The sequence below is a fragment of the Thermobia domestica genome, chromosome 11 (genome assembly GCF_964235325.1).
Source record: "Thermobia domestica chromosome 11, izTheDome1.hap1.1, whole genome shotgun sequence".
Lineage (NCBI taxonomy): Eukaryota > Metazoa > Arthropoda > Insecta > Zygentoma > Lepismatidae > Thermobia > Thermobia domestica.
This window is the reverse complement of record NC_137464.1, coordinates 207,532,563-207,545,825: the sequence shown is the minus strand read 5'-3', so window position 1 is coordinate 207,545,825 and position 13,263 is coordinate 207,532,563. Positions and strand designations below refer to the sequence as shown.

Below are 13,263 nucleotides of genomic sequence, written 5' to 3'. Positions count from 1 at the left end.
CAACAGATATGGTAATTGAACAGCCACTCATGATGTCTTCAAAGATGCGGGGAGGCTTTGTGCATGGAAGAAGTATAAAAGAGAATGTTTTAACTAAGTTTGTTGTAGGTTTGTTAAGTGTGAGCAACATTTGTAAAGGATTAGGAAACTTTTGTGGGATTTCCTTTGCAAGTGAAGAACAGCATGTAGATACACGAGAATCTCGAATCAAACGGGACCAAGAAGATATTAAGAAAGTATCACAGTGGTTTAGTGCCCACAACCCTTTCCCAAATGTACAAGTGATCATGTCTATAGCAACAGGGGTTACAGGTAATGTGTAGAAGATAAACTGTTACAATGTACTGAACATTGGAGCAACCATGATGGAAAGAAAATTTGGTGACAATTTTCATGACATAAAATATTCTCGTACTGAAAGGGTTCTTTCTCTTCAAACAGTGAACAGTCACTTTACGGTACATGATGTAACTGTACCTTTGGATCCTCTGCTGTTGTTTCAACGATTCAGCGTAATCAAAAGATCACATGATGACCTTCAAGCATGTTTAAATTACGAATTGGCTTCTTACCCATGGCTCTTTTTGATGCAACTGGAATAAGAAAAAAGACGAAATCATCCTTATTCAACATCTTCAACCCGACCAATATTCATCCTGATTTAGGAAACGCAAACTACGTCGTTGATGGAGGATTCCTTCTTCATCGAGTGGTGTGGCGTCAAACGATTCTTTCATGGATATTTGTGATAAATATGAGGCATATGTTGAAAAACACTTCGGTTAAAATACTGTCATCGTATGTGATGGATATGGTAACCCTCAGAAAAATGTAAAAGGGATGGAGCAACTTCGACGGTGCTCGAAAGCAGCATCAACAACAATTATATTTGATGGAAACATGGTTGCGAAAGCCAAGAAAATCTTCTCGCCAATGAAAACAACAAAAGTAGGTTGATTGGTTTGCTTACTGTTAAATTCAAGGCTGCCAATATTGCTATCAAACAAGCAGAGAATGATGCTGATGTCCTCATTGTAGAAACCGCACTCACGATATCAAAAATTAATTCTAATTCTACAGTTATTGTTGGTGAGGATATTGATTTATTAGTAATCATGACAGCTCGAACTCCGCCGAATTTAGCATTTTTTTCTTGAAGCCAGAAAAAGGAAAGATAGAGCCGAAGATTTACTCATCAAGGAGTTTAGAAGGTGTATGCAAAAATCACATTTTATTTCTACATGCTTTTACACACTGTGATGGAACATCTGCCATTTTTCAGAAGGGGAAATCAGCTTGTTTGAAATTATTACAAAAACGTTAAGATTAAAAACATGTCGCAGAAATTTTTAATCGAAGTATGTTTCACTAAATGATTATCGTTATCATTATTTCACCAAATCAGTGAAAAGAAATAAGTCTGTCGATTTAAAAGCCCTACCACCGACTTCAGCAGTAGCACAACATTTGTTTCGGGTTTATTACCACGTACAAACATGGCTCGGAAACCAACTAAATCCTGATGAGTAGAGTTGGGTTATGAAAGACAATTTGTTAGTACCAATTCGATCAACGCATCCACCTGCTCCACCGTCCCTTTTAACAATGATTTTCTGTTCATGATTTAAAGGATGCGGCAATGTGTGTGGATGTCGAAAGCTGGGTCTGTTCTGATCTCTTGCTTGTGCAAATTGTCACAGACAATCCTGTTTAAATGTCACTCAAACGGAAGGAATCTCTGAACGTGAAATATTCATGGACGCCGAAGAAATAGAGGTCACAAACCAGATGGACCTGCTATAATTACAATTATTATTTATCAATCAGCAAAGGAACTCAATAAGTAAACCATTTCAGGTAAGTTGAATAGTTTACATTTCTTATTCATTATTACTCTGAATTTTACATTTCTCATTCTACAAAAGATAAGATTCTATCGCCGAACGTTGTAAATTCTCATTTTTGTATCTGTGTCTGGGGTGTGTGTGACTTACGGATTCTAATGCGATATTGAATCTTATATCAATTTTTTTTTCATTTTTTTTAAAAAGTAGGCTTATATTGTCTTTATAAAAGTTGGTCTGTTAAATAAAACAACATACCTTCCTTACATTTCAAAATACAAAAAAATAAATAAATAAATAAATAAATAAAAATAAAAATAAAAAAATAAAAAATAAAAAAAATGCAACTACATGTACCGTTGGACAGGCTTTATAATGCTCTACAAGCATTGTTTGAAGATATATTTTGAAATATTTTATGATTACTGAGTTATTTGCATTTACACTTAAAACCAGGTACTCAAAACTATTTATTTTGTTATTGTATTTCGAAAGAAATTAACGATACAGACAGCACGTCTCATTCCGTACATTTGGTAATTAATTATCTTCAACCTGAAACAAAAACGACGGTTTTACCAGTATTCTGCGGGAAGTTATAACTATTCACACAAAACACTCCAAATTCTGGTATCGGCCATTTTGATGACGTCATATTTCCGAAACCCGACCCGATATTCTTTGGGACTTTGTGTGAAACATTTACGAGCAAATGTACTAAGCGTTCCCAGTAAATTTATTTTTTTATATTCGGAATATTTAGGTTAACATGCAAATAAGCTAATTTGATTGTATTTTAAATTGCGTTTTCCTCCCCCACTTCCACCCCCCGAAAAAAGGGGAAGCGTACAGTAGAAAGTCGGGGATTTTTGATATGTCATTTAGAATGAGCTAATGAACGTTTTTGTGAAGAAAAACCTTGGCTTCTAATTTTTCCGAAGAAAAATGCTAAAGTTCCTGGACTAAGAGCAAGATATTTGATTCTAATATTAGTACGTTGATAAATGAACCATTTGGAGGTCAAAACTCCAAAACTGAATTCGGGGGTCACGGTGTATCAGTGGTAAGCCTGTGGGTGTAGCCGAGTGGTAGTTAGGCTGACGATTGTGAGGTGAAACCCATTGGGGGTTCCAATCCCTCTAAAGAGTATGGTCGGAATTTTCACTGTTATCGATACTTTCGAGTTCCGTGCCCGTGTCTTGTATGGATTACATAGAAAGTACATGAGTTGTCCATGGCAAATAATACCCCGGTTGAGGCAAATTAAAAGAAACTGGTAGAGCTCTTACCTCTAGTGTGCTTGGTCTGTAATTCGATCGCCGGCCAAATAAGTTTGTGGTGGACAAATCGTGTCCGTTGGCTTTCCCGGGGTACCTCCATTTCCTTCCACTTTCTGATTCCGCCACTTCTTCTATAATCATTTTTGACTCAATCATCGCTTCCCTTAGTCTAATGAGCATAATAGTGGGACGTTAAACTGAAATATTTCATTTTTACAACATTGAATTTTTCCAGGACTGACCTTTGTAGTTCAATATCTGATATTTTTGTTTTGTTTGCTACCTAAACAAGAACTACACACTTTACGTTATAATGTACTGTCTACAAATTGCTGATAAGGCATCGACATCAATGCATATGTAGCTCCACTACATTCTAAGAACCGCTGATGACTGGAAAAGTATATTACTGTTATGTAACATATTGTTCACCATAGGGTGCGTTTATGTGGAATGTAGTGGAACCATATATGGAACATATTTAAGACCATATGTATTTAAGACACCCAAGGAAGCGTGTGATCCACACTATATCTGGCCAATCGTGAAACATAGTGTCGGTTCTGTGATGCTGTGAGCTGCAATATTCATGTTTCCTATGCTTATGCTTACTGGGAGTGTCACTGCCGGGTCATGTCACAATTTTAGTCACATGTTGTTTCCGGGCATTAACGTAATATTCCAGCATGACAATGTGCTCATTGACACACCTATAGTGCTGCCAAAATGTCGAGCCGTGGCAAAAATGTGAACTAAAGCTCACACCCGCTACACACCCACGCGTTGAGGCAATAACGGTTCAGCTCTTGCTAAGCGAGAATATCTTAGCGAAAGGGAGTGGAATTCCTTCAGCCGATAGCAGCGCTTGGAATAGAAGACTAGGTGTCAAGTCAATGCGGTATATGTATAGAGCGATTGCCGTGTGCTTTGAGGAACATCGGAATAAAGTTGTACATCTTCCCTGGCCTGCACAATCCCAGAACCTGAACAAAATTGAGCATCTGAGGTCCATTTCGGAGACATGAGTCCGACGCAGATAACTACCTCTCTCTCTTACGGAACTGTGTGATATCTTGCACACGGAATAAGAGCTTTCTTTTTTGAGAGTGTAAATGGCCCAACATCATATTACTCTGATAGGATAGACTTTTATTAGATGTTTCTATTACTCTGAATACCATCTGTGTATAACCTAAATAATTTAATAGTACATGCTTCCAAAACAAATGTTAAATAAGTGATGACCATCTTGCAACACACCATTACAAACGAAGACAAAATAAGAATCATATTTGGGGACATCTTCCGTTTTCCTTACAGTCCTCATGAGAAGACAGCTAGTTGAAAGTGTATATCTCATATATTTTCTAAAATTTTGTTCTACGTAATCTACTTATCTTCTTCCTTGCTTCATTTATCTATGCCTATTAGCGATTTAAGTACGAACATTTGAAAGTTACTCTATTGGGCTTTTCGCCCCTAATTATCGGCATTATCTTAGAATGTGATTGGTAACCAAAAGTGCTAAACAAATATGTTCACAGTTAAAAATCAAATTTGAATTCAGGATATTATTATGGAATAACACACTTCCTGTTATTCATATAGTTTGGAAAGAACAAATCATACTTTTCTATCCCAATTTTATTCATGGAGCAAATGAAATATAGTTGAGAGCTGGATACAACTCGGGATCAAGTATTTGGACACCATTGATTTACATAATAAAGAATGACAAATAGGAAGTACCTAGAGCCTTGACCTCATATGAAAATATTTTTCAATGCAACTGTTGCTATGTAATGAAAATAACATTATGATGGGGGTCTAAATGGGGGATACATATATGAAAAAGCTCCTACATCAATTCTAATAATACGAAAATTGACATCATTAGGATCAAGATTTCCATAATTTTGCAACCGATTGGTCGTAAACCACAAATACCCATGCTGATCGAAACAAAAAGTGTCTGGCCACTGAAGATCTGTAGCATCTTGCGCCATAATAATCTGGTGTGAAACTAACGGCATCTCAGAAGTGTTCCACATTGCAACAGCATTTATATTCTGCAGACCATAATATAAAACACCAAAATTATCCATAACCATACCACCAACTTTCGAAAAGGTAGGCTTGGATCCACGATAATACACGTGATTTGAGACGTTTTGGTTTTCTGGTGGTCCATCCCTTACAACTATTGTTGATAAGGCATACATGTTGTTGCTAGCTTGGGGGCAGTAATAAAGTAAATTTGCAGAAGTTGATTGAGGCGAAAGAGCTATACCATTTACTGCACTTCCGTCCTTTTGTTGTTTTTCCATACTCTTATCGACCAATTTCCAGGAAAGATTTTTCTCGAAACTGTAGACAATAATTGCAGCATCATTGGAATCACTAAAATAGGCATACCAGTGAACTGTATCAATCACAATATCATTAAGATAACTTGTCTCATATGAAGCTACTTCGTTTGGAAACACATGAACTCTAATAACTTTTTGCGTGTTTAAGTCAATAATCACCAGTTTTGGAGGACACGTGTTATCTGGATGTTCCGTTCTGGTATTTCTTCTACCAATATCTGCAATCCACATTCGTCCAATTGGATCGATGTCCATACTCTGTATATTCTGAATGGCTGAACAGTTTCCAATTTCTTGGAATTCCCAGTTTGGGAAAGGTTTCAAACGAGGTGATGACATTTCTTTCATTCCTATCCAGTTCAACGTGAACGGCACACCGTCATCCCAGCGAGGAACAGTCAAATATATATCATTCCACCAAATTTTGATACCTAAAATTACATTATTTTCGGGAATAACTTCAAAAGAAGAACCTTTAGGAAATTCGTATTCTACTGTTTTCCATTGAAACATAATGTCATAAACACAGCTCACTAACGGCACGAGGAAGAGGAGTAACAATATATTCATTGCACTGTCTTTCATATATAGAACGTATTAACAAGCCTGTATACTTCTATGATAATTTTGCAAGATCCCGTGTATTTTGTAGAACCTGAAACTAACGAAAAGAATAATCAATATTAGACATATAAATATTTTGTAGTTTTCTTCGATAATCGAATTTATGTTATTTCAAGAATTTATATGTAGATTACAGTACTAGGCCTATGTATTGCAAGTAAAATTGTTGTAGTTAACAGAATACAAATAGGATTATTTGAGCCATGTTAAAATCTATACTTAACGTTCATCGTTCAAGTTACGGTTCATCTGATATTTGAAAAGTAACGGTTTGCTCATTAAATAAAATAACATTTTAAAATGTTTATGTTCGTTATACAAATAATATTGCGTCATATTAGAAGGTGCTGGTTCGTTATATTCCAAATTTTGGTAATCTTCGAAATAATTCAAACGTTTTATCACTTTCTTAGCTGATTTTTAATACTCAACCATGAGAAGCGTACATAATCAACTTTCTGCATATTCAACAAGATGTCTACATCTCTACACAACAAGATGTCTACATACATACACACATCTATTTACTACGTTGCCATAGCAACAACTCTCTTTTTAGTTAACGATTACAAAATAATCTCTCGATATCTCTACATGTCTTTCTTTTCTTTATATATAATACTGCTCAAATAATTCGCCTCTGATCCCTTTTTATAAGCTGGCACAGATTGCTAATATTATATACAACATTATCGTTGTAATATATATAAGCATTCTGTCATTGTTGAACTGTGTGTGTCACTGTTAGGAGACAACAAACAACAGTATATACAATTAGTCACTTAAGAGTATATATATTTGGTATAAAGAGGATGGTCCAAAAGTGTGGAAACACCAAGTAAAAGGGAGGAAAGAATACAAAAATAACAATGTATGTTATTTGCACAGGTGGAGGAAACCTTTTAGGTCGATGGCGGCCATTTTGAATTCCCTTTCATTTTTTTAAATTCAAATCATATGTTGTGGTGCCTTGTTCTCCTTTGAAATTTTCTCAGAAATTCGATGTTGGGTTTGCTTTTGCTTTATCACTTACCATAACAAATTATGACTTTTTTGTTTTCCTCTTATCGTTTCAGGTGAACAAGATAGCATAGCTGTAAAGCAGACAAAACGCATTGAAATCATTTTGGCGTCACTAGAGCGAAGCACAAGGATAATTTCTAATGATTTTACAGCCGTCACTCAGATGGGGCATCGACTGGCCATACAACGGTAAGAGAGTTGATCAAGAAATTCAGGGGAACAGATTCCGCCATCAAACAAATCAACATCAGGCAGAGCATGAACGGGGACTGACAAAGCAATAACAATAATAGTGTTGGCACTATTTAGCAGTTGTACATCCATCATGCTTTTTTCTTTCTCTGTATACGTGTCACTCTTACAAGCTACAAGTTGCACCTGTTATAGGATGACCTCAATTGGCGTTTGGAATTTGCGGAATGTGCAACAAAACAAATACGCCAAAATTCTCGTTTTGTCTACGACGTCTTATTCACAGATGGAGACACCTTTTAGTTTCTGGTGAGGTAAACAAACAAAATGTTTGGTACTGATCTACTATTGATGTGAAACGTCAGCTTTTATTCCTGAAAAAGTAATGGTTCGGTGTCGTGTGTGGAGAAGCTTTGTGTGGATCTTTTGTTTACCAATGGTACCTTAACATCACTCCAGTATCGTCGATTGTTGCCATCTCTTTTATTTGAAGATGAATCATTCACTATCCGATGATGCTACCAACATGATGGTGCTTTCCGTATTATGGAAACTAGATCGTGAATATTTGTTTGCGCAGTTTCTCAACTCGTGGATCGGTAGACATTTTGCTGTAGAGTAGCAACCACGTTCTTCTGAACTCACTCCCTTCGATTTTTTCTTTGGGAGACATCTCAAGTCTATTGTGTAAAGGAACGCATAACATACGCGTGTACAAGCATACCTGAAAGCTCTTTAAGCAAGGTTTTGGTGAATAGGGGGAAATAATGACCCTGACAATTTAACAGAATGGACAACACATTGAACACATCCTTTAATCGGGTAAAGTATGTGATATGGACTGATATGTAAAAACTCAAAAGCAGTCATAACTTCAAATATATTCTGAGAGATATAGCTCAGACTACAAACGAAGAAGTTCTCATTTTCTTAGTTTATAATTAACCTCGTGACCATAACTCTATTAACGTAAATAGTAACATTATGTATATTATGGGATAGCGTTTATGGAGTTTAAAAGCAGCATTCCGAGTTTCCTTTAGACGCTGTTAACAAATAAGAGTGCTGCGGTGTTGCCACGTCTTTTCAATCTTTTTAAAGCAGAGAGTTTGTCTATCACCCGTTCATTTTTTGCATTAGTAGTGTATCTGCTTAGTCATACCTTTTTACCTCATTGCAACGTCGCACCACACCTCTCGTTTCATTCACCAAGCCCACATGTCATTGATCATGTTCCATGCTTTAGTTCTTATTAATTAGGTATGTTACTGTTAAATTTGAAATGAAGTTAAAGATAATACTTTCCTTTCAAGATGAAACAAGACATATAAAAACTCTAGTAGTTAAGATGAATAAATTAATTATTGGATATTACACAGTGAAATCCTGAGAAAAAATGCATACAAAGTATTGACAATTACAAACTCGAAGTTGTGTAAATGAAATTAAGCCTGTAATACACAGGTGATTATTTTGACTTCATATCTTACTGTTTTTCTCTAACCCAAATAAATATGAGGACTCTCAGTTAAGAATTATGAATTTCTACTTAGTTTTCAAACTAAATTCGAATAAAGCAAAGAAAAAAATTGAATAGGTGCAATTGGTATGTTATCAATGCTTTGAAAATTTAGTTAAGGAATTACCAGTGAGCAATGTAACATGAAAAATGGGTATAAAATGTTGTGCCTTTACACTCAATTACTGAAAAGAATCTTCTGCCACTATCTAAGCCACTACATTGAAGTCTGTAATACACAGGTGATTATTTTGACTTCATATCTTACTGTTTTTCTCTAACCCAAATAAATATGAGGACTCTCAGTTAAGAATTATGAATTTCTACTTAGTTTTCAAACTAAATTCGACTAAAGCAAAGAAAAAAATTGAATAGGTGCAATTGGTATGTTATCAATGCTTTGAAAATTTAGTTAAGGAATTACCAGTGAGCAATGTAACATGAAAAATGGGTATAAAATGTTGTGCCTTTACACTCAATTACTGAAAAGAATCTTCTGCCACTATCTAAGCCACTACATTGAAGTCTGTAATACACAGGTGATTATTTTGACTTCATATCTTACTGTTTTTCTCTTACCCAAATAAATATGAGGACTCTCAGTTAAGAATTATGAATTTCTACTTAGTTTTCAAACTAAATTCGAATAAAGCAAAGAAAGAAATTGAATAGGTGCAATTGGTATGTTATCAATGCTTTGAAAATTTAGTTAAGGAATTACCAGTGAGCAATGTAACATGAAAAATGGGTATAAAATGTTGTGCCTTTACACTCAATTACTGAAAAGAATCTTCTGCCACTATCTAAGCCACTACATTGAATTCTTGCAAGTGAATCGGAGATTTGCGTTCTGTGATGCAGGAAGTGTGTATCAAATTGTGTGTAAATATTCTATGATGTAAAAGTTACATGTATTTTTCTTAGTATCTTTACACCAAATTATTAAAAAAAAATCTTTCCTTGTCCCTACACCACACGTATAGAATTTGAGTAGATGAATGGTAAATGCGTATATTCAACTATACAAAAAGAAACAGGTATAGAATTTTGTACCCTTACATCCAACAGTTGAAATGTGTTAAATAGTATACTTTTTCACATAACTGTTAAATAGAAACCTTTCCCTTTTCACTACATTACACATAACGAATTCTTGCAAGTAATGGAAGATTCCTATTCCACGATGAAAATGTATCATTATCAGATATTTTCACTTTACATCCAGCTGTAGAAAAGAAACCTTCCTTTGCCTTTACGCCACAGATTTTAAATTCCTGCAATTGAATGCAAATTCACACTATATGAAGCCAAAAATGACGCACTATACTTTCTTCTTCTACATCTAGCTTTTAGAAAAAAGCAATTCTCTACATTTACGTTACAAATACGCAATTCGTGTGGTGGTAGGCTCGTGTTCTTTGATGCAAAAAGTAATATTTGGTAAATGTGCTTTTACACTCAACTCTTAGCTTCCGTTGATGTCACACATTTCGAATTCGTGAAAGTGAATGGTAGATTGTAAATATGATTTGTATAGTTACATGTGTTACATTTTTGCCGTAACACAGTTGTTAGAAAAAAGTTCTTCTTTCTGCCTATGCCACGCGTTTCTATTTCGTGCAACTCAACGGTAGACTCATATTGTATGATACAAATCGTTCCTTGTGTTAATATTTTGCCTTTAATTTCAGCTATTAAAACGAAACCTTCTCATTTGTCTACACAACACATAATGAAATCGTGCAAGTGAATCATAGTTCTGTATTCAGTTATGTAAAAAGTAAATTATAACACAATTGGAAGCTTTACATAAGCTATTTATGAAGCCACCTTCTTGTGCAAATGAACGGAAGGTTCATATTCTAAAATTCAAAGAGTGACATTTGTTATTTTTTGATATTTTACATACAGCTATTAAAAAAAAGTGTTTAATTCTCTGTGCGTCAGTTATACTGAATTAGTGCAAATGAAATTCAGATTCATATTCATGTACGCAAAATGTCTCATGTAGAAAACTCTGTACTTTTGTTTATCTAGTTGTTGAAAAGAAATCCCAGCGCTTTCACATTGAATTTATGAAAGTAATCGTCAGATCTAGAGATGCAAAAAAGCCGGCTTTTTTGAATCGATGGTTTTTTTCACATAAAAAGCCGGCTTTTTTGGAAAAAAACCGAGAATTTTGGAAATTTTGGCTTTTTTCATTTTCATGATTTTTCTATCCAAATAGCTTTCTTATAGTATATTCTATAGTTAGATAAGATTTCCACGACCTGAATGCCATATTTAGCTCTGTAATTCACCATCAAGATGGATGGAGCACATATTTTACGAATTAAAGCTAACATGAAGAATGTAGTATTTGAGGGCAATTTTACAGGCTATTTAACTTTATTTTAACTTTTGAGTTATCGACATTTTTTTCCTTCTCTAGATCATTTTAGTTTGTCATCCGTGTTTCATTTCTAAGAGCTTAGTACTCCAGCTTCTAGCACGAAAGTTAAACTTACGTTTTTCTGTATATCCGTCAAAGCATACGTTTTTCAATATTTCCGTCAAACCGTATTTCCACATTTCTGTTATACTGTAGTTGTGCAATGATTTAGCAATAATTTTCCAGATACAACCTTGAATACCAATTTATACAAATAATCAATAGCGGATTTAGAAAAGTACTTTGGGAGGGGTTTCTCTGATTGTTTCGTTTTCTAAAAAGTCCTAATTTTATTTGGGAGGTGCTTGAAGTTTATGAGTACAGGCATAACTAAAATTTCGTTTCGTTTATATGTTTAGCAATAATCTTCCGGATACAACCTTGAAGATCATTTTATACTGAGAATCAGTGGCGAATTTAAAAAAGTGTTTTGGGAGGCGTTTTCTTACTACTAATGTTTAGTTTTTCTAAACATTCGTAATTTTTATTTGACGGGAGCTTAAAGTTTATGAGTAAAGGCATAAATAATAGATATTTCGTTCGTTTTAGACATTCCACAACTTTGGAGAACAGGCTTCAGTCCGAAAGACCGATCCTCTAACCTTCGCAAAACCGTCACTGCTGGTAATTAGTAATAACGATTTAAAAACAATAAGAAAGGAAGTCAGCCAACTCCTACACTCCTAGTCGGCCAGTACACGCACTATTTCTACATTCTCAGATGGAATGAAGGAAGGCTTTGTCAGAATGGTCGAATGCTGGGTTGAATCCCGGACTTCCCGATAGAAGCGCAAAAGCCAACCAATCAGTCACGTTTGTTGTGCAGTTGTATTTAGCTTAACTTCTTCCGTAGTCTTTTTTTCTTCTTCTTCTTCTTCTTTTTTTTTTTTAAGTTCCGTAATGATATGTTGAATCCCTCTTGTTAAAAATTCAGAAAACTCGAGGACTGGGTAAACCGTGATGGTGGTCAAGGGCGCCCATGTTGTGGTTTCCAAGGAGGGGCAAGTATAAGCGACGTTTCAAAAATAGTTTCAAATTTTGCTGTAACTAATGTAAAAATCCTATTGGATTTTCAATATTCTGAAGTACATTTTCGTCTATGGGGGGCAAGCGCCCTCTTAACCCCCCTGATGGGCGCCCTTGATGGTGGTTATAAAAAACTTGACTGTAGAATTTCAAGAATATACAGAACCAAAAGTTCCAGATGTGCAGCCTTTAATTGTATCATATAAATCTAAGTATTTTTCTTATGATTTATTTTAATTTTATTTTGTTTCAAAAAGAGGGTATGGAATATTTTGAAGTAAAAATACTACATAGAATTTTGCTAGTTATTTGTTCATTTTTTAAAAGAAGTTTTTACTCTTAGGGTTGGCTCGTTTACACCACCTTTTTTTTAATTTTTATTATTAACTGGTTTAAACTAAAAAAATTAAAAGAACAAAAATGCGAATCGTGTGAACTTCATGGTGACGTTTCACATGTCAAACCATCTGCATTAGTCTTATTTCCTTTTCACCTTTTAATCAAGGTGTCCCATGTTCAATTCTCGGTCGAACCACAACCCTTCTTTCATGTGTAAACCAAGTACTCTTTCGGATGTCACTTTAAGCGAAAGTCTTCTCCTTGATAACCTCAGTATTACGTAAGGATGTTAAGCCTAAACATACGAAACGAAACCAAATTATATATATTTCTGCATGCCTGTTGTTTTATAAAGAAGCGAAGGTTGCTTAAATATATTGATTAAAATTGGTAAAATTTATCGATTGCCTACTTAGCTTCCAACATTAGCTTGGATTGGACTTTCAATGATACCTACATACTAAATTTGTAATTTAATACCTCAGTTTTAGCGTACTGATTATAATACGTTGACCTTTAAATTTTACATGCAAATTAAATTTTACAGGATTTTCCCGTTATTGTTTTACATTTAAAAGAATAACGGGATTTTCCCGATGGCTAGGGCGGGAGTTTC

At 34.8% G+C, this 13,263-nt stretch overlaps 2 protein-coding genes across 2 annotated transcripts in view; one reads left to right on the top strand and one right to left on the bottom strand.

The window, feature by feature from the left end:
• LOC145663733 (uncharacterized) overlaps positions 1–13,263 on the top strand; it is an 896,365-nt gene that overhangs the window by 365,117 nt on the left and 517,985 nt on the right. The window lies entirely within an intron of this gene.
• On the bottom strand, positions 4,939–6,078 carry LOC145665436 (protein yellow-like). Its single transcript, XM_081732744.1, has one exon. The coding sequence runs from the start codon at positions 6,076–6,078 to the stop codon at positions 4,939–4,941; it is 1,140 nt and encodes a 379-aa protein (XP_081588870.1).

What these genes read in the sequence shown, in the direction of transcription:
- LOC145665436 (XM_081732744.1), bottom strand. Translation starts at nt 6,078, where the DNA reads ATGAAAGACAGTGCAATGAATATATTGTTACTCCTCTTCCTCGTGCCG.